The 20,996-nt window shown below is 37.4% G+C and overlaps 1 protein-coding gene across 2 annotated transcripts; it reads left to right on the top strand.

Annotated features, from left to right (window-relative positions):
• Positions 1–1,782: 1,782 nt before the first annotated feature.
• Positions 1,783–20,660, top strand: LOC107565639 (decorin-like). Of its 2 annotated transcripts, none has more exons than XM_016250902.1 (8): positions 1,783–2,113; positions 7,646–7,907; positions 15,215–15,327; positions 16,282–16,495; positions 17,295–17,408; positions 17,519–17,612; positions 19,127–19,265; positions 19,350–20,660. In XM_016250902.1, the coding sequence occupies exons 2-8, from the start codon at positions 7,661–7,663 to the stop codon at positions 19,548–19,550; spliced, it is 1,122 nt and encodes a 373-aa protein (XP_016106388.1). In that variant the 5' UTR covers positions 1,783–2,113; positions 7,646–7,660; the 3' UTR covers positions 19,551–20,660. The 2 variants fall into 2 exon arrangements, with proteins under 2 accessions (XP_016106388.1, XP_016106387.1); XM_016250901.1 differs by having other exon boundaries at positions 1,785–2,123.
• Positions 20,661–20,996: the final 336 nt, after the last annotated feature.

Below are 20,996 nucleotides of genomic sequence, written 5' to 3'. Positions count from 1 at the left end.
TCCAATAAAACAATGTAGCGCACATGATCCATATCCTGTATTACTATGATAATGTGGCTGATTTTAATGTATGCATGATTTATCAGCATGATCTCATTAGTGATTGTAGGTATTCATATGTAAATTGGGTAACACTTTATTTTAAGGACTAAAATAATAATAATTATTTTAATAATTCTCATTATTAACTAGTTATTAGTATGCATATTACTAGCATAGTGGCCATTTATTAGTACTTATAAAGCACATATTCTGCATGACCATATTTTATGTCCCTTAGTTCTACACCATGCCTAAACTTAACAACTACCTTACTAACTATTAATAAGCAGCAAATTAGGTGTTTATTGAGGGAAAATTAATTAGCAGTCAATATGTATTCCCTATTCTAAAATTTGACCATAAATAGTATTTCTAGCACATATGGATTTTTGGTATCCATATGAAACCATCACTAGACACTGAAATGTATATTATATTTATACTTATGTATACTTAAGAGGTTCATAGAATTTTGAATTCATGGACTGAATATGTTGATTTTTTAATTAAATATTAAATGTCATTACATCTTAAATATTAATTTAATTTAGCCTTTACTGAATAACAGTTTTTTCCCCATTCTGTGAGATTTCTAATACTTTATTATATATAGATAGTTTAAAAAAAAGTAAAATAAATTAAGAAGTAATTAGGATTGTTATAAGTGTGCTGTAAGGGGGATTCAAAATATTTTTTATAAAAGAAAATGTAATTGTAAAGGATTTGTGAAGTTTTTGAAGTTTCTAAAGATGTGCATATGCAAATAATTTTACATTTTAGTACATCCATGTTGTGTGTTACAATACAGGTTATGTCTAAACATATCAGAGGCTGAATTTATACTTTTTATTTAGTTAAAAATAATTGTTTTCATTCTGAGTGATTTTATTTTTTGCATTGATAGTTATTCATAGTAATAGATAATTTCTCATTATATTAATTATTATAAACTGATGTGCTTCATATAACACATTCCTCTCCGAAATGTTCATTTTTAGCAGTAAAAATCGAATTCATTGTCACAGTTGAATGGCATGTTATTTGTACTTGAATTATATCCAATTTGTGATGAGATTTTCAAAAGCTTTTCAAATAACCAGTAATACAGGACATCCAGCGGTGTGATAAAATCAGTGTGAACGAGGCTTGAGACTGAAATCCTAATCACCCCTGTCCAAATGTACAGCTTATCTTTTCCGTCTCCAAAAAGTGTGCCAGAAAATCCCAAAAGCCCAATCTGATTTGTGAGGATTGAATTGTACCAATTCAACCCAGTCTTTCAATTTAGACAGAAAAGAAGAGAAAGTCAGGCAAATGTAGAATAACCGAAATAAAGAAAGCTAGAGAGAGAAGAAAAACTGGGTCCTGATTTCAGTAACTAGCTGAACTCAAGCCAGCTCCTCCCTCCCCATTTTGAGTACCTCCATTTGCACATTCAATGCTCTTCCATGCCTGTTACTCCGTATATAAACAAGCCTAATACAGATTTGGAAATGCTGTACGTGTGTGTGCGGTTGAGGTTACGGGTCACCGAATAAGTTTCTTGTTTCAAAAGAAACAAAAGTATGGTGAGTGGAAAGGAGGGGAATGTTTCCACCACGCAAAAAAAACAGCATGAAGTCCGCCAAAAGACTACGAGAGGGAGGGAGCCGAGCCGCTTTTGTCGTATACAGAATTCCCTATCTTTACCAGATGACACTGTATGGGAACTTGCCAATGCCTGTATAGTCGCAGCTTCTCGTCTCCCAGCTTTTTTCCCCCTCGTTTTTCTTGTTCCAACTGCATTTGGACCACTCCAGACCGGGGGAAGTTCTTCTCCAATTGTCTCATTTGAAAAGGACGAAGAAATCAACCCCTCCCTCTCTCCTTTTCTTCCCTCCCTCCCTCCACTCGTCCTCTCTCTCTCTCCCTCTCTGTCCTTCTCTCCATCCCCTCCCCCGTGACAGAGCACACCTGCCTGATCTTGGCTGCAGGCGTCCACACAGCGATTAGCCCTCGGCCTGCCGCGCTGCACATCGGCTCCAGCCCTCTCTGGATTTGCGGATCTTCGTCTGCAGCTCTACAAGCTCCTGTACGTGCAGGTAAGATCAGCTCACCCTAAGCTTTCCTCTTCTGAGTGATGAAGAGCAGGGATTTCGAATGAGAGAAAAGACTGACCGTCTCAAAGAGAGGTGGACGGTTTGCACTGATGAAATGTGGGTATAACCCTTTGGGAATCTGCTGTTTGGTGGTTTCTGCAGTTCATTAAGGCTTGGAGCAGAAATTAGGACTTTGCATTGGAAGTTTTCAGGGAATTTGCTTCATTTTGGCATATCCTAGATGAATTAATTCAAGGAATTGAATGCAAAAGAGAGAATACATGAGTGTGTCGATGATACAAATGCATTTATTTAAAAGCCTTCTTTGTTTAATAGCTTTGCATGTGGATTAAGGTTGCATTCTACGAGAAAACCATTTCAAGCCAGAAAAGTGTATGTTCATGCAAACTGATGGCGAGGTGATTTTCGTTGTTGTTCAGTTGGAGAGGACAAGACCTTTTCCGACTTTTCCAAATTGTGACAAGTATCCTTGCTCTTTGAAACCCCTCCACACAAACTCACTGTTGTGAAAAAGCCATTAACTTTTCGAGTGCCCTTATTCTCTCTGCTCCGTTTTTTCCATTCCAGTTTTTCTTCCTTTTGTGTGCGCCACTTGGCATTTAGAAAGAGTTCATGTAAGGCCTGAAAACACTAGAGGATTTCTCTCCTCGGATAGACCTGTCTGGAGAGACGTTTCGTCCTCTGGCCTCGCTCTGCATCTGCTTGCCCCCACTCGCTCAAAGTCGCATCTTAAACTCTATATCCATGACGTGGAAGCCAAAGTGCCTTCAGCCATATCAGCTGAAGGATGAAAGCACTCTGAAGGAGAAAAGAGAGAGATGGACAGAGCGTCTCATTAATCCTTTAATGATTTAGCTTTCTTCCAATCGCAAGCAAGTCTGACAAGGCACTGCACCGCAAATTCCCAGCTAACTCAAAACATTCAGTGGAGGAGTGGGGGAGGCAGCCGAGGGTTAAGAGACATTCAACTGGCATTTTAGTTGGGTTAATTGGGTCATGTATTTCTCTTTTGTTGGGGTTGGAGTTGAGGTTCGATTTGGGGTTGGTTTTTGACCTCATTTGTATAGTTTACAGCTTTCAATAATTGCGAACAGAACTCACGTACACAGTTTGTACCATGACAGGAAACTCTCATCCCTCTCTTCTTCCCTTCAAAGACAGCGTCCTCAGGCCATGCAATAAGTATTCTTTGGAAGCCAAAGGTCTCCATTTGGCTCCAACTATTTGATGTTAGAAAGAGAGAGTCATTAAATGGTAGCCGTGCTGGTCACTGCCTGCTTTTTCCTCTCTTTATTTGACCATTTAACCCTTTGAAGAAAAGACACTGGAGCTTTGGACCAAAGCTGAGTGAGAGGATGAGTGCAAGAGTGCTTGAATGTAAATGTGAGCAACTGGGATTGTCTTGGATACATTATAGTCATGGTCATGGGTCACCTTTATTCATTCATTTTTGGGCCAAAATAATCAGCCGGCCTTCAGCATATAATTGCTTATTCAACATCTGAATAACTTTTTGTGGCTTTTGGGTAGGTCCTTTTGAAGAGAACCATGTTTGATGGGTTTCTGTGAGAAAATCTAATTGTGCTCTGGCAGTGGCTTTGGAGTTTGATTTAGTGGTCTGGAACCAGCCTGACCACACAAGGCAGAGTGGTTGAAGCTCTTGTATGCTAGTGTAGTCCAGGAGTGCAGTTTGTTGAGCTCAATATTAAGTCCACATTTTTTTAGGCTTTTGCTCATTGGGTATTATATCTTTTTGTGCTTTTGTTTTGACACATGACTCATTGGAATGAGCAGATCATTACATTTCTGAAACATTCTCTCAGTGTTTGGGGAATTTAGTGTTCAGTGGAATGCTTTCATAAATAAAAGGCAGGTTTCGGGGTGCAATGATAAGACTGGTCTATGTGTATGTTTTAAAATGAAGGGAGCACACATGTTTTAAATGTCCTGTAGCCTGTAAATACCTTTCTGTGAGTCATTGCTGAAAGGAGCAACAGGTCAATGAGTGTGTGTGTGTGTGTGTGTGTGTGTGTGAACAGAGAAGAAAGTGAGATGAGTAGAGCTGCATTCTGTTTTCAATATGCAATTTACACTATTTTAATGAATGTTTAATACCAAATGCCAGGAAACATTTCTTGTTTTAAGCATAAACTCAATTTTGATACTTTTCTTTCCCAGAAAGCAAGATTTATTGCCTTTTAAGTGAATAAATATATAATATAAGTACATAAATATCTTGATTTTGGACTGTTTAGATATTCATACATTGCATACAATTAACTGCAATAGATCGTTTTAATGTTTATACATGTACATTTTCTACTACTATACTTCTTAATAAACAGTAACATAAACACTGAGTTTGATCACATGACCTCATCTTCCGCCACACTATCCCATAAATCACTTATAGTGCTTTGAATAAGTCAACCTACAACCAGACATAATGCAGTCTGAATAATGCAGTACAAAACCATAATTACTGAACAAACTAATGTTACACTTCTGTAACATAAGCCACCTGTGGTGGAGCAGTCTTGAGATTCAATTCAATTCAGTGTGTGTATGTGTAGAGTATATGAACTATTTATGTTAGGTGTGGTGATAGTCTACACTGCCTATATTATTGATTTTTATAAGATGTTTTTATCAAAACAGGTCCCCATGTATTTTGGTTTTTTAAATTCATCTTGTTTTAAGGACATTTGCAACAAGACAAGATTTGGTTGATTGAGGGAGAGAAAACTAGAAGTGTCAACCCTTCCTAAATCAGATATGCTGTGACACAACCCAGACCTCAAGATCCTGAAAGACAAGAAGGGAGAGTGAAAAGAAAGGTAGAAATGCTTGGAGAAAGAGAGGAAAAGTGGAAATTTTCCTGTCTCCTCTTAATCATTACAAGCCCACATTTATAAGACCAGAAACAGGCTAGTGCTGATTTTGGGTTCTGTGAAACACTTCAGTTGGATCAGATTGATGACCGACCCGCAGACGGAGAGAAATCAGAGTCGAAGGCCTATAACAACCTGGCAGAAGCTGGTAGTTATGCACAGAACTGTGTCTGTGAAAAATTTATTTAAACTCCGTTCTGATAATCGTTGTCACATTGAGACATATGACACTGGTCCATTAGTTCTTGCTGAGAGGAACAACGCATCCTTCCTGTTGAGTTGGTTTCCAACTGCTTTCCCTTTGATATGATATTTTTAACAATGTATAAAACATAATGTACATATAAACATATAAAAATATATAGACAATTAAAAAAAAAACATAAAATTTTGTTTAAAAAAAAACATAAAATATTAGAAATTACAGAGAATAATGACATTGAACATGTTTAAGTAATCATATTGATTGAATTAAATGAATCAAACTATTGATTACATAAATTCAATATTCAATGAATCTAAAAGGACTCATAAATATTTGAAGGTCTCTAAAGTGGTCTCGCAAAACCAAACATGACCTAGAACCAATACCTCCCATTAAAACATATTGCATGTTCACACATTGTGATTCATTTGGGTGGTTTTAGTTCAAATCTAAAATTATTATGCTGCAGTTCCTTATAAAGTTATCAATTTCTTTATTGAAAAGCCATTTTTTACTCCTGTTTTGTCATTGGTGAATGTGAACTTTGTACCTTGCCTGTTTTTTTCCCAACAAAGCCATGACAACATCAATCTGTCTTGTCTGTTTGCCTGGCTCTCATAGCAGCCTGTGGTTTGTTGACAGGACACAACTCAAATGCAGCAACAGCTTCCCACGATCCCCCTGCAAACAGAATCGCTCATGGCCTGTAATGCTCAGAGGGCTTTTTGTACTGCTGACCAGCTCCTGAGGCACTAATCTCCTACTATGGCTTCATTCCTGCTGGGAATACATATAGAAAAAAAAATGGTTTGTGCGGCTCAACCGATGGGTTCAATTCTCAGGAACGCATAAGTATAAAACTACCTTGAATGCACTGTAAACCTACCAAATACTTCAATGTTAAAGGGCAAAGTGATACTGCAGTGTGTTTGCTCAAAGCGTCTCATTGCCCACTGGGTCAAAGGTAATTAAAGGTGTCTGACGTGATGGATGTTGTATCCAGGCCTGAAAACGTAGTATTAAATTAAATAGCATGTCTAAATTGAGGTCGGCAAGTTGTTGTTTTGAAATTCCGTTGAATAAAACTACAATTTCTCATTGTTTTTCTTGAAACATGGATACTGGTTGAGCTAAAGGAACCTCAGAAAATAGTTTCGACAAGCTCTCTTGTGATGCAAATCAACAGTGACGAGAAATCAGAGGTTGAAGGTCGCTTGCCGTTTTTCTGTTTTCTTCTGAGACTTCTTAGTCTTTTGAGAGAAACTGTTATATCTACACTTTCTGTGCGTGTAGATAATTGCGGTTATCCAACTGAAGTCTTTTTACGGTTCCTCAATGGAATATATCACAAAGTTGATGTTATATAGATCTGCATCGAGATTGAATGTATGTATCATTGTTCTCTTTTGCTTGAGAAATTAAGAAAAGCTCTTTTCCAGAAGTTTGTCAAGGTCAAGCTCTGGGTTTCCAGTGTTTAACAACGGAGGCACAGTGGTTATTCGCTGTCCAAGTGACGTGGCCGCCCGGAGGATTTGAACTACTGTAATTATGCTGTATGTTGATTACATGGACCTGAGATGACCCTGAAAAGTCGAACTGAGCTCTGGGATTTTCTGTACCTACTTTACAATTTCCTTGTCGTCCGGAGACGTCCAGCTGCTCCTCAGACATATGTTTATGTATGGGCTTGTGGACAGCTTTGTGCACTCTATCTGAGAGAGAAGACGGTTATTTTTTTCTGAGTGAGGGCATAAATGAGTTTGGTTATGGAGTTTAAACCCAAATCAACTATCAGTTCTCACAGATGTAGTGTGCGTGGTCATCATTTTAACGCTATATGGCAGGGGTTTTCAAATTCCAGGGACCCCTAGGGGGCTACATGTATATAGGGATATTCCAGTTTAATTTCAGAAATGTTATAGAATTTAATATTAATAATGTTTAGTTTTTATTTCTAGTGACTGTTTGTATATTTATTATATTAATCACAAATTAATTTAATCTATTGTATTTTTTGAAAATGTATGAGGCACATTTAGGAATAATGTTTAAGGCTAATTTTAAATAATTTATTGCAGCCACTGACTGAGGTACTGTACTGTTCCTCATTCATTTATCTCAGTCTTGTTTTATTAAATATAGTAAAATGCATTTAGTCATATAAGCTAACCATCAGTCTAACAGCAAGAAAAGCTGCAGCAATAGTAACCAGAGACCTCTAAAATCTAATATACACCTAAATTTGACCCTTGACCTCTGCCTAGTTATCACCCACATTGCTCAGTCACATTCAAGCGCTCTACATCTGTCGTTTGACTTTTAACCTTTCACCATCACAGGTCCTGAGATGCCACCCAGCATATCGCCTCTCACCTTTAACCCCTTCTCTTCTCAATTTTACCCTCCAGGCCTCCATCAGCAACATGAAATCGGCCTGTCTCTCCCTGCTTTTGGTGTCCGTATGCTGGGCTCTGCCCTTCCGTCAGTCCGGCTTCATGGACTTCATGATGGAGGAAGAGCCAGGCTCAGGCTTTCCCACGCCTCCAGTTCATAAAACACCTGTTCAGAGGCCTCCTCCAGTGCTACCCGAGGGACCTGATGGACCTGATGGATCTTTCTGCCCCTTCCGGTGCCAGTGCCATCTGCGAGTGGTCCAGTGTTCTGATCTAGGTAATGACTTCATGACACTAGACTAGACTGCTTGATGAAAGCTGTATAGGCCTATTTGACACTTTTTTTAAAGAATCACTGTCAGTGTTTCTGGCTGGATGTGAGCATTGATCAATGACAATAACAAACTTGATGGCATTTGCCAGTCAAATTTCCAAATAAAACCACAGACTGGCAACATTTTGTTAGCTATCCGTCTGATAGCCTACATATTGTTTATAAAGCTAGAAAATACTTTTTCTGGCAGGCTTTAATTTAAAGGTGCGGTATTGATAGCTAGCGGTTGAAATGAGTCCAGTTTCAAAATATTAGAGACGGTTTCTCCTTCCCACTCCTCTTCAGACTTGACGCTCATGCGGGTTGCCAGATTAAGGACACCTAACAGAAACAAGCACAATTGACTCTTGGCAGAGAGCTTGATTCATATCTCTGAATCTGCCTTTTTGTCCGACAAAACAAACCAGACAGGAGAGTAGATTAACTTCGGTGGATTTAAAGGCAGGGTAAGTGATTTCTGGTAGCCAATGTTGATATTTGAAATCACCAAAACAAACACGCCCCTACCCCAAAAGGGTCATGCCCCTATTTTGATAGCTCCGCCCCACATAAACATACCCAACCCAGGCAACGATTAGTTCTGTGAAACAAAGCAAAACCAATGTTACACCGTGTCTACATCGGATGTGAGCGGCGCGGCGCAACAAATCCCTGACAGAAAACTGCTGCCGGGTTCTATTTATGACGTGCTGACACAAATTTCAAATGGTTTTTAACGGTCGTTTGATTGCGTCCAGTGTAGGCAGACTTTAGCTGTTGGAGACATGGTGTTACTCACCTATTGAGAAGAAACAAAGCAACCTCGGCGTCCGATTGCAGGCCTCCGCTCCTTGAGCTCTCTCCAGTGCTGGAAAGCTGATCCGATATTTACACGGGTCCTACTTCTTGCCTTATCGTTCCGCAGACGTTTTCCTTTTTTGTTTTTTATCCGCAATCTCTATCTTTCTGTCGCTCGGCTCGGCTAATGTCCGTCCCCTGCACTGAAAGCTCTCTCCTCCACATCACGAGTAGACACGCCCCTTATTGCTGACTGGCTACAAGTTTGTTTTGCTATTCGGCCCGAATCAGTTTCTAAAGTGTTTTTGAAAAATTACATACCCTACCTTTAAGGTCTTTGCACACTGAGACAAAATGCTTGCTACGGATGCGAAAATGCAGAATATCAAACCCAATCCGATTTTTTTATGAAGGACGAAAGTTTCAGAGGCAGTGTGTAAATGTGATTGACACAACGTGTGGTCATATTTTTTTTATATTTTTATTTTTTTTAACGTGCAAAAATTTCAGACTCAGTGTGCAAAGACCTTTAAATTTGAAAAATGGTGTGTATTGACGTCTTTCCACTGTTGAAATAAAATACCTTCTAATGTTCATTCATGTTTATTTTGTGCTTTTACTAGTAAATATGAAACGATGATCAGTTCACATGCCGCTTAAACTGAAGCACTACAGCGATCTGAGCTACAAAACGGTATTTATTGTTTGAATTTCTTTAAAAAAATGAAAATATTTGTTGACAACTGCACGTTGTCAGTTTCCTCTTTGCTTTGTGATGCATTTTTCACTGCATGAGAACATAATAACAATAGAAGGCGACAAGCCTTACGTCGTAAATTGACGAGTAGGCCTGTCGCAATAATCAATATATCGACTTATTGTGCAATATATGTACATGACCGCAATCATTTTTGGTGACGCAATATATCGCCCATTGTATTTACTTAAAGGGGTCATATGATGCTGCTAAAAATAACATTATTTGGTGTATTTGGTGTAATGAAATGTGTGATTGGCCGAATTCCTCAAGCGTGTGACGGAAATGTTACGTCACTTACCATACTGTGATGCCTGCGGCAACCACATGTGACGACCCCGGGCTGGACTCCACTTCGTCCACAGTAAAAGCCGATCCGGTTATCGACAGCACGAAGTTGAAGTATTTCCTCAGCGACCAGCACGGATCAGCTCGAAGCGGATATCGTCCTGTTTTGGAAGGCCAAACAAAGTAGTTTCGCTTTCACAAGTTACGCCTTCTTTCTTTGCGTGAACATTTGGGTGGCGTTATGCAAATCTTCCCACATCGTGACGTAGATATGTGGGGGCGTGTTAGAACGAGCCGTTTTAGGCAGGCGCGGTTGACTCTTAACTTTTATAAAGAATATCTCTTTGGGTTTGAGACTTTAGTCTTTGCAACTTTACAGATTTTCTTTATGCACCAAGAGCTTGTAACAATCCAAAGAGAAAGGAAAAATTGAAATCGCATCATATGACCCCTTTAAAAATTTATGTCACTATGTTTTGTACATTCCATTTGCGCCAGTGTCTTTTGCAGCTTCTCGTACATAACGTGGTGTAGTCATGAGGTACTAGTTCAAATTTTAAAAATGCTTCTACAAAAAAAGTTTCATCTGCAGATATGGTCTTGTTTAGGGATCTGTGTCTTTGTGCATACATCTGACTCCTAAGTAGTGATTGTGTTTTTCAGCAATAGCGTGCCCCCTTCATTTACAGAGAAAAGAAGGTCAGGGAAAAATCTGTAGATGGAAAAATCTCCATACAAGTTCTTTGTGCATTTTTCTTTTTTTTCTACTTGTTACTTTGCACTTTTTGTTAGAAAATGTTTATTTACTATTTATTCAAGTTTTTTAAGGTATCTAATATTTTGATACTTCATTTCCATGATCTAAATATTCTTTAAAAATTTAAGTTTGTTGTCATTTAGAAGTGTGTTGGCCTTCTTGCATTATTATGCTGTTACATTATGATTATATATTCAGTGGCATAAAACGGTATTTAAAATGACAATAATATCGCTTATCGCAATTATTTCTGGGGCAATATGTCGCACAACAAAAAATTGTTATCGTGACAGGCCTATTGACGAGTTTAGTTATCTGTATTTTAATATGCCTTTGGTCATAAGCCAGGTTTCCATCCAAAGTTGCAAATTGAATTTATGCACAAAATTGGAATATTGCATAAAACATTTGCGACTTCGCACCGTTTCCATCCAATGAGTCGAAGAGAACAAAATTGTCACTTCCTGATAAACTGACACTAAATATCAATAAGAAAAGTAGGAGAAACCACTGAAAATAATAATTTTCATACATAATGAATTACTTGCGCCTCAGAGTGAGCAGATGAAACAATAAATGCAGTCATTGCTTTCGGAGGTGGATGCCTGCTGTTTGGGAATGCAGAAACATCTCCTAGTCGTGTAAGACTAGGAGTTCTAGGAGGCAATATTACAGAAATACTTTGATGACAGACTTTGCTCAAGCATTTCAGAATGACCATAACAACATTTCAGATGCTATGCAGCGAGATCAGTCTGCTGGTTAGTTAGGTTATGCCTTCCCATAGTGCTGACTTTTTTGATGCACATGGAGGAATTCATTCCATTATTATTTATTTCCAATTTCTTTCCATCTCCCATTCTTCGCATTAACCCTTTTTCGCACAAGTCAAAAAACACCTCAAGCAAGCATAAAAACTTATTTGCAAATTAAGGGATTTATTTTTTTTAATTTGGCGTTTCCATCACTCATTTCTGATGCGATATTTCAAAATACGCAAAAACAGGGTGATGGAAACATATCTATAGAGGGTTTTATATGGGTGCTGAGGCTTTTTAAGTCCAGTAGAATCTACACTCTCTGACCCAGTTCGTTTGCTGGCTTCTGTGGCTGCAGTACGCCACCCAGAACTCCCTTGCAATGGTCCCATTTGTCGACTGTATGACCTGCAAAACCTTCAAAAGTTGAGCTTGTAAAATTAATTTTAAACTTTCAGAAAAGGCTTTGTCAAGCCAACATCAAAGTTTGTCTTTTATAATTTTTTTTCATGCTGTTTAATATGTTTCATAGCTTTCCTTTCCATTTCCATTGTTTACACCTGATGTCAATTATTTCATGACATAAAACTGTCCAAGGCCAAGCAGCCATGAACAAAACCTCTCTCTTTGTTTGATCTGCCCATTGTTGATTCATCACTGAATTACTAATGTCACTGTTTCAAAACCACTTAAAATGTTTTCATATGCTGTTAATGGCCCTCACTTCCGTAGATGACTAGGCACTAACCTCCAGACGGCTGCCTCATTTTCCTAATTGAATCCCCAGGCGTGTGTTTGTTAATAAGTGAAAAAGTGAAGTCTGTTCTTTTATAAGGTTACTTCCAAAAGATTACAGCTTCTCTTCCTGTAAAACTGCCCTGTCTGCTGGGTCACTGTGATCTACACAGAAAAGAGCATTAGAAACAACACATAGTTGACTGACCCTTCTTAATTGTTCTGCCATTATCCCTGATGTTTCACTAAGTTTACTTTCTTTGACATAAGGTCCCCTTTTTTACCCTTTCAAAACATGTTTAGCATCAAATCCTCCATGAAATATGTGAATGTGGTTATGTTGGTAACACTTTAGTAAAGGGACCAATTCTCAACATGAACTAGTTGCTTATTAGCATGCCTATTATTAACATATTGGCTGTTTATTTGTACTTATAAAGCACATATTCTGCATGACCATATTTTAGATCCCCTAATCCTACCCAGTACCTAACAACTACTTTACTAACTATTAATAAGCAGCAAATTAGGAGTTTATTAAGGCAAAAAGTTGTAGTTAATAGTTTGTTAATGGCAAGAATTGAACATTAAAATAAAGTGTGACCATGTTTATGTTAGCAACAAAAATACAGTACAATATTGTATTTGGAAACCAAACAGAAACATGACTATATATGGATATCACAGATAGATTAATTCTTCAATAATAATTGCCTACAGGGTTTTGAATAAGTCAGAGGGTCATATTAAAATTGGAAATGATTACAGAACATAGAGTAAATAAGGGTTAATAAAGCATATCCCAGCATGCTTTATCCTGTAATGTAGTGTAACTAAGTTGCTGTAACATGTTTTCTCAGTTAGCCTAGCTTTTTATAAACAGGAAATTACTTAGAGGTCTGTTTGATAGACAGAATGTCTGTTTGGAAAGAAATACTGTTGACCAGGCAAAACAGCAGTTCTCAGTAATTATTTCGCAATGCTAACACTCAACCCCAGTTAAAGTGGACAGGGAAAGAACGAGAACGAAAATGGGACAGAGAACGAGGACAAATAAGAGAAGAGCGAATATTTGAGGCCTCCAGCGCTCATCTGCTCCGCAGGTCTTTTGGCATGAAACAGAATGGAGGGAGGGGGGATAGGTGTGCCCACAGGCCTGTTCTCCATCTAACTTCACCACTTTTCAGTGAAATCTGTGACCCAGTTTATACAGCTCTGCAGCTGCAGGGAAAACTGTCTGGAAATATTGCCAGAACCCAAGAACAACTAATGGCAAATATGAATTTGTTTGTCTAGGAAAGTTTGATTAAGGGCCCGCTTGTGTTTTTACTTCCTAACAACGGGCTGTAAATGTGAGTGACTCCCTCTTTTAGGTACCAGTTGATATGAGGTTAGCATTTTTTGTCTTACAAGTGAGATAAGTGTAAAATATTCATTTTTGAGTGTTATGGACCACAGTGTAGTGTGATTTCCATTATGAAAATCTTGTGGATTAAACAGCATCCCACGTTTAATATATTCCATAATAAAAGACATTTTGACCTAAATTGATTGCCGTGATTTTGGCCGAGACGTGTAGCCACTAGAAAATGAGACTAAACACCCGAACGAAAGGAACATATGTGAGACATCTCAGCAGCAATGATACGTCCAACTGTGATCTCTGTGTCCTCTGTCCTGTGGTTATATAATTAACAGGGACATATTCTTAAACTGTTTATACACATGCAGTGATGAGGAAGCTCGCCGCAAAACAAAACCAAATAATGTTTGTGTGAGGTTCTGCCTAAAAAGCTTTTAGAGTTGCCAGAGCAGATATATTTATGTGTATGTATGTGCATGTGTGTTTACCTCATTTTTCCTGTTTTTCATATGTTGGAAGCAAACACTATGATACACAGTGGCCCCAAAAAGCTTTTGGACACTTAAAAATATATAAAATTAATTTGTTTTCTGAACAAACTTTGTGAAATGTTTCGCATGGAAAAAAGATTTCAAACAAAGTGTGTTTGTGCTGTTATTATTCAAAATATGTGTCACTTGGTTGCATATTTTTGTTATATCATGCAAAGACATTGAATACAAATGGAAGTGTCTAAATATGTTTGGTCACACTTATCATTTATTTCAGGGACCAATTCTCTCTATTGACTAACTATTAACTACTCCTAATTTCCTGTAGTCTTTAAGGTAGTTGTTAAGTTTAGGTATGAGGTCTAAATATGGCCATGCAGAATAAAGCATAAATATTTGCTTTATAAGTACTAATAAATGTTCTTGTAATATGCATGCTAATAAGCAACTAGTTAATAGTGAGAATTGGTCCTTAAAATAAAGTGTTACCATACGTTTTTTGTTTTCACTGTATATTCCATTCATGTAACCTGGTCTGCAGCACATTAAATGAAAGCTGTGTCACACTGTCGTCCAATGTTGGCAAAATCAAATTCCCCTTGTGTGGAAATCTTATGTCAGCTTTCGTACAGCATTTAGAATCCTTCCAAGAAAAACGGTGAGATATCTGGCATGAGAGTGGTCTATGATTAACTTTCAGAACTGTTTCGAAACAATAAAACTGACGTGAACCATCATCATAACTCTTAACTGTGTTGCACATTTGGAAATGGATTGGTCCAGTGTCCAACTGCACATTCAGACTTTTTTTTCAGTCTATGGAGTCCTTATAAAACCCTCCTGGTTTTATTTAATTTTATTTAATTTTATTTTATAATTCAGATTATGAGATGAATAAAGATGAAGAGAAATGAATTCTTAAGCGATGATATTATTTATAATAAGATATTTACAGTTAAAACTGTTTTTGTCCCTGTTTAGCCTTGGCCTTTTTTTCTTTTTTTTTAAAGAAATTCTTCTAGTTACGCATGTAGAATAGTAGCTCATAAAAGTGAATAGAAACGTTTCTATAAAAGGTTGTGTCTATACAATGATAGCTGGAGCAAGTTTTTCAGGAATGTGGCTGCTCTATTTAGTACCACATTTTACATTCTTCAAGGATTGTGTTTTTTTTTTTTTTGGTTCGTATCTGGGTGTGTTGTGTTAGACCAGAATCCATATGTCTACAGCTGATTTGATTTCAAAGTAGATTCTAGCCATAAAAGCCCATATCCCATTTCATCAGTGTCATTTTTCTTACTGCTTGTGGTTTTGTGTCTCTCAGGTTTGAAGAACATTCCAGAAAAAATTCCACTTGATATCACTCTCCTGGATTTGCAGAACAACAAGATCTCAGAGATCAGAGAAAACGACTTCAAAGGCCTGAAGGGTCTCCAAGTGAGATATTCAATTACTCACTCTTTCCCTTGTTCTCTCTCTTTTTGTCTCTCGCATTTTCTTTACTTGTCTAAATTGGATCGTAGAAGCAGTGACATTTCTCAATCCCCTTTTAAATCCAAGTAACCCTCATGAGACAAATCTTATTTCTCTTTGATATATACATTTTGGGATCAATTGGCTGCTTGCTGCTGATAACTGGAAGTGACAACGTGATGTTTTTGCTTTGACCTTGAAAGCGTCAAATCAACTCAGAGAACATAAAGTCCAAATGGCCAAATCAAAACCACTTGCGAGCCTCATTTCACATAAAGGAAAAGTAATTATTTTTCCAAAAACAAATGCTTGAGCAGCAATGAAAAACTCTCCAGAGAAAACACTCCAACGCTGTTTGTCTGTCAAATGTGGAATTGGGTGCTAGAACTATGCGTTGCAACCACAGCGATCTTTGAAGGCAAATATCTGCTCTAATTTTTTCGAAAACACTTTGCAGAACAGAGCTTCAGGCAAACTCATAATCCTGAATGTGAAATCCTCCGTGTTTCCAATCCATCATCTCCAGAAAACAGCACTCAGTGTGAGAAATGTGTCATTCCCAGGTGCACAAGTGTAATCATTCACTTTTGGAGCGGATCCATTGTCCAGCCTCCTGAACTTCAATAAATATGCAGCCTCCTGTCGAGGGCCCTTTGCTGTTTCTCGCTTTCCAAGCTCAACATCCACATGGCGCCTGGATCTGAATGCAATCAGAACATAAAAATGAAGATTTTTATGCACTGGAATGTGATATAGATTATAGCAAGTAGCTAGTGAACTTTTAGTGAGAAGTATATTACAGATTTGAACACAAACACTGAAACAACTTTAGGTTGACTAACTAAAACTTTGTGCATTTAAACACTAATAACTTGCATCTGCCATAAAGTTCCTAAAGGAATGTCTTCTTTTTTTCAGACACTCATCCTGGTCAACAATAAGATCACCATCATTCATGCCAAGGCCTTTTCTTCACTGATCAATTTGGAGAGACTCTACCTGTCCAAGAATCTCCTGAAGGATGTTCCTGCTAACATACCGAAAAGCCTGCAGGAGCTGCGCATTCACGAGAACCAGATTAACAAGATAAAGAAGTCCTCCTTTGCCGGCATGGCCAATGTCATCGTCATGGGTAGGAATTTTTGTCAGTGCTTATTAGAAAACTGTATGTAAAATATGTGGCTTTTTTGGGTTGGCGCATTTTAGGTTAGCTGCATTATTACATATTTATTTATTTAATCCTGCACTCAAAGGAATAACACATTTATTAATTTAAATAATCATGTGTTTTATAAATATACAATATACATAAATATAATATACCATGTATCAAAAAGTTCAACAAAAATGTAGTTATTTTATTTTAGTTCGTTTTGAAGTTTTGTTTATATTGTTTTAGTTTTTCCCAGTTTACGTTTGTTTGTTTTTTATTTCAGTTAAATGAAAAAATGTTTTTTTTTTAGCTTTTGTTTTAGTCTACATTTTTGTGGTAACACTTTAGTATAGGGACCATATTCTATTTTTGGCTGTTTAAAAGTACCTATAAAGCACATATTCTGCATGACCATATTCTACATCCCTAATTCTATCCAATACCTAAACTTAACAACTACCTTACGAACTATTAATAAGCAGAAAATTAGGAGTGTATTGAGGGAAAGGTCATAGTTAATGGTTAAATAGCAAGAATTGGATCTTAAAATAAAGTGTGACCATTTTTGTTTTCCTTTTCATTTTGGTTTTTGTTCATGATAATAACACTTTGTGTGTTTCAAAAATAAGGCTCAGTCTGAGTCACAATGATTTTATTTTATTTTTGTATTTTTATTCTGCACTCAAAGCAAATAGTACATTAATAATCACCATCAAATCAACAGTGTAACAATAATGCAAAATGAATCAGTGCATATTTTGACTCTGTCCCATTCCAGAGCTGGGCTCTAACCCTCTGAGTAGCTCTGGAGTTGATAATGGTGCCTTTGCTGATCTGAAGAGGGTTTCTTACATCCGAATTGCTGACACCAGCATCACTTCCATTCCCAAAGGTACAGAATCATCCCTACTGTGAATAATGATGGAGGCCCGTTTCACTTCAGTGAATTGTATCAATACAATATCATTGTTTTTTTCATTAATCTGTCTCAAAAATCTTCAGGTCTGCCCAGCTCTCTTTTTGAACTTCACTTGGATGGAAACAAGATCACCAAAGTGACCGCAGACAGTCTGAAAGGCCTCAAGAACCTGTCCAAGTAAATGCATCTTTCTTGTTAATATATTTGTAATTTGTTATGCAAACAAAAAGTTGATTTTCTTTCATGGCAGACTTGAGTCTGAACAGAAACAGCTAAATATGTCTCTGTATAGCTGAAAACCTCAGTAAAATCTGACTCAGAAGGGAAAGAGTTTGATACAAAGGAAGTAATAATTTAGATTTCATTAGGTTTGTTTTGAATTTGCATGAGAACGACCCTGTGAGACTCGAACACCATGACATCATAGCATGGGTCAGTTTGCTTTGGATCGCACAGAGAAATTAGAACATTCATATTACTGAGATTTTCCAGCGTACATGCCGAGACTGAATCACAGCTGAGATGTTATAAAAGAGTATTGACTCAAATACAGACTGCTTTATGCGAACACTGGAAGATTGTTTTGCTGTTGGTCTCATTATTCTGATTATATTTGATGAGGGAAATTAATAATATATGTAGGAATCGTTTCTTTATTTAGCGAAACAGCACTGAGAATGTAGGTTTATAATATATATCTATATATATATTAGTTTTCTTATTTTTTTTATTTTCAATTTGTTGTTACCATTGTTAGTTTTAGTTTAGTTTGGTAGTTTTCTAGTATAAGTTCATGCATTTTATCATTTGTGACCATGGACCACAAAACCAGTCATAAGTAGAACAGGTATATTTGTAGCAATAGCCAAAAATACATTGTATGGGTCAGAATTATATATTTTTTTAATGCCAAAATCATTAGGATATTAAGTAAAAATCATGTTCCATGAAGATATTTTGTTAATTTCCTACTGTAAATATAGCAAAACAAAATTTTTGATTAGTAATATGCATTGCTAAGGACCTCATTTGGGCAACTTTAAAGGTGATTTTCTCAATATTGTGAATTTTTTATTTTTTTTGCACCCTCAAATTCCAGATTTTGAAATAGTTGTATCTCGGCCAAATATTGTCCGATCCTAACAAACCATACATCAATGAAAGCTTATTTATATTCAGCTTACAGGTGATGTATAAATCACCTGTAAGCTAAAAAAAATTACTAAATTTACCCTTATAACTGGTTTTGTAGTCCGGGTCACAGTTTTGTTTTAGTATTTCAAGGCTGCCTATGTTTTTATTTGTTTATAAATAAACAACATTGGCAATACTTTTATTTAGCAAGCATGCATTAAATGGATCAAAAGTGAAAGTAATGACACAAATATTGTCACAAAATATTTCTGTTCCAAATGAATCCTGTTCTTTTCAATTTTCATCAATGAAATGCATACCTTTGTGTGATAGTGTACCATGTATATAAAAAAAAACACAGAAAGTAAAAAAAGAAAACTAAAATTGATTGGTGGCCATTTTTATTTTAGTTTAGTAGGTTGATAAAATATATTTTATTTAGTTTCACTGTTTTCTGAAAATATAACAAAGTTTTTGTTTTACTTCGCATTTTTATTTTGGTTTTCATTTTGGCTGCAGTTTTTGTTAATGCTAATAGCGCAGTGTGTGTTTTTCAGGCTGGGTCTGAGCCACAATGAGATCAGCGTGATGGAGAATGGCTCTCTGGCCAACGTGCCTCACCTGAGGGAACTTCACCTGGACAATAACATGCTGACCTCAATCCCGTCTGGCCTACCAGAACACAAATACATTCAGGTGAGAGATCTCACACAAGTTAACACGCCATTTCCACACATCTTTATGTCACACTTTGTCACGCTCTCGTTCAATCAATTCCAGGTGATCTACCTTCACACCAACAAGATTGCTGCTGTGGGAACAGAGGACTTCTGCCCACCCGGCTATAATACAAAGAAGGCCATGTACTCAGGCATCAGCCTGTTCAGTAATCCAGTGCCCTACTGGGAGGTCCAGCCCATCACCTTCCGCTGCGTCTTCGACCGTTCGGCCATTCAACTGGGCAACTACAGAAAGAAATAGAGCGTCCAATCAGACAGCTTAGTCACTGTTTTCATCCCGCCCCTTCCTGTCTGACCTAATCCTTTCAAGCACATAACTTAGTCTGAATGTCATATCTCCGTTAACCCCAAATAAACTACAATCCCATTTTCAACATGCAGATTACTGGACAGATATTCAAAAAACCAAATGCATATCAGTATTGTATTGAACATACATATTGTGTAAGTGCAGAGGAGAACAGAAAATGTATGATTTTGAAAAAAAAGAAAAGAAAAATAAAGAAAGTAAAGCCATGACCACTTAGAATATCCAGTAGCGCACATCACCCAGTTAATGATATAATCTTTTTCGAAGGTCACTTTGGATCTTCTGGACCTAAGCCATGTTCTTCCATGTTCTTCGCTGGCCTGTGGAGCGGGCAGCAAGGGGTTAACACATGTCAGCCAGTGCCATTAACAAGAGCTTGTATGCTAGAATGTATTCAGTTATTACTTTCCGTGTAGCGCTAGTTCAGATTGTGCTGTTAAAAGTAAAAAAACAAACAAAAAAAAACAAAAGTAATGTCGTTTCTCTCGTAATCAATTGAAGTGGGAGAAAACAGGAAGTCGGGCTGTTCGAGATTCTCTTCGTCTCAATTCAGATGCTTCGGTGGCATTTGTGTTCATTAGTTTCCTCAGATCCCGTCTGCTCTACCCAGGTGAACATAGCGCTTCGAGATGTAGAATAAACTATGTTGTCATTACGACGAACGCGATTCCCGAACCTATAACGCATGCTTTTTCTACTCTGGTGACTGCCGTGTTATGTGCGAGCTTGTACATGTGTTTCTTTCCTTTATTTTCGTGTCTGTTGATCGTCTGTGTTTCAGTCTGGAAGGATCTGGAGGGAGACGGCGGACATGGACACCTCTTGCTTTCATGAGAGTCGTGAATGTCTCTTGTATAGATGCTGTATATAAATGCTGTATAAAAGAATCCTATCAATGCTTTGAAGCACAAGCACTTACAGTAGTTTGGACTTTAATATATCGGCAATAAAGGTAATCCCTTTCTTCTCTCTCTTTCTCTCTCTCTGGCCAATTGAGGGCTCCGACACAAGCGTCTTGAATCAAATAAACAGTCAAATCTCTCACCGTGCTTTCTGGGAACTTTCACTGGGTGGTTTGTTCGGGCACAGGGTTGGTTTTCAGGTAAATGAAACCGAATGATGCCTCAAAATAACACACAGGACAAATTTCTATGATGGATGCTACAGTCGCAGAAGGCCTTCAAGAGCTACGGTAAAAATGTCACGTTTGGGTGCTAGTTCTGTGTCAAACAAAACTGTGTTTGTGTCATTTAGATGAATTATACATCCATTGCTCAGGTTGAAACTCTAAGCACAAAATGTTCAAGCACTTCTGAGGAACAAAGGGTTTCAGAGCCTTTCATGTGGCCGTTTTATTGTGTCCAAAAATGCAATCCC

This window comes from Sinocyclocheilus grahami, unplaced genomic scaffold (genome assembly GCF_001515645.1).
Source record: "Sinocyclocheilus grahami isolate Dianchi unplaced genomic scaffold, SAMN03320097.WGS_v1.1 scaffold1013.1, whole genome shotgun sequence".
NCBI lineage: Eukaryota > Metazoa > Chordata > Actinopteri > Cypriniformes > Cyprinidae > Sinocyclocheilus > Sinocyclocheilus grahami.
The sequence above is the reverse complement of the archived record's forward strand: the minus strand, read 5'-3'. Positions and strand labels throughout refer to the sequence as shown.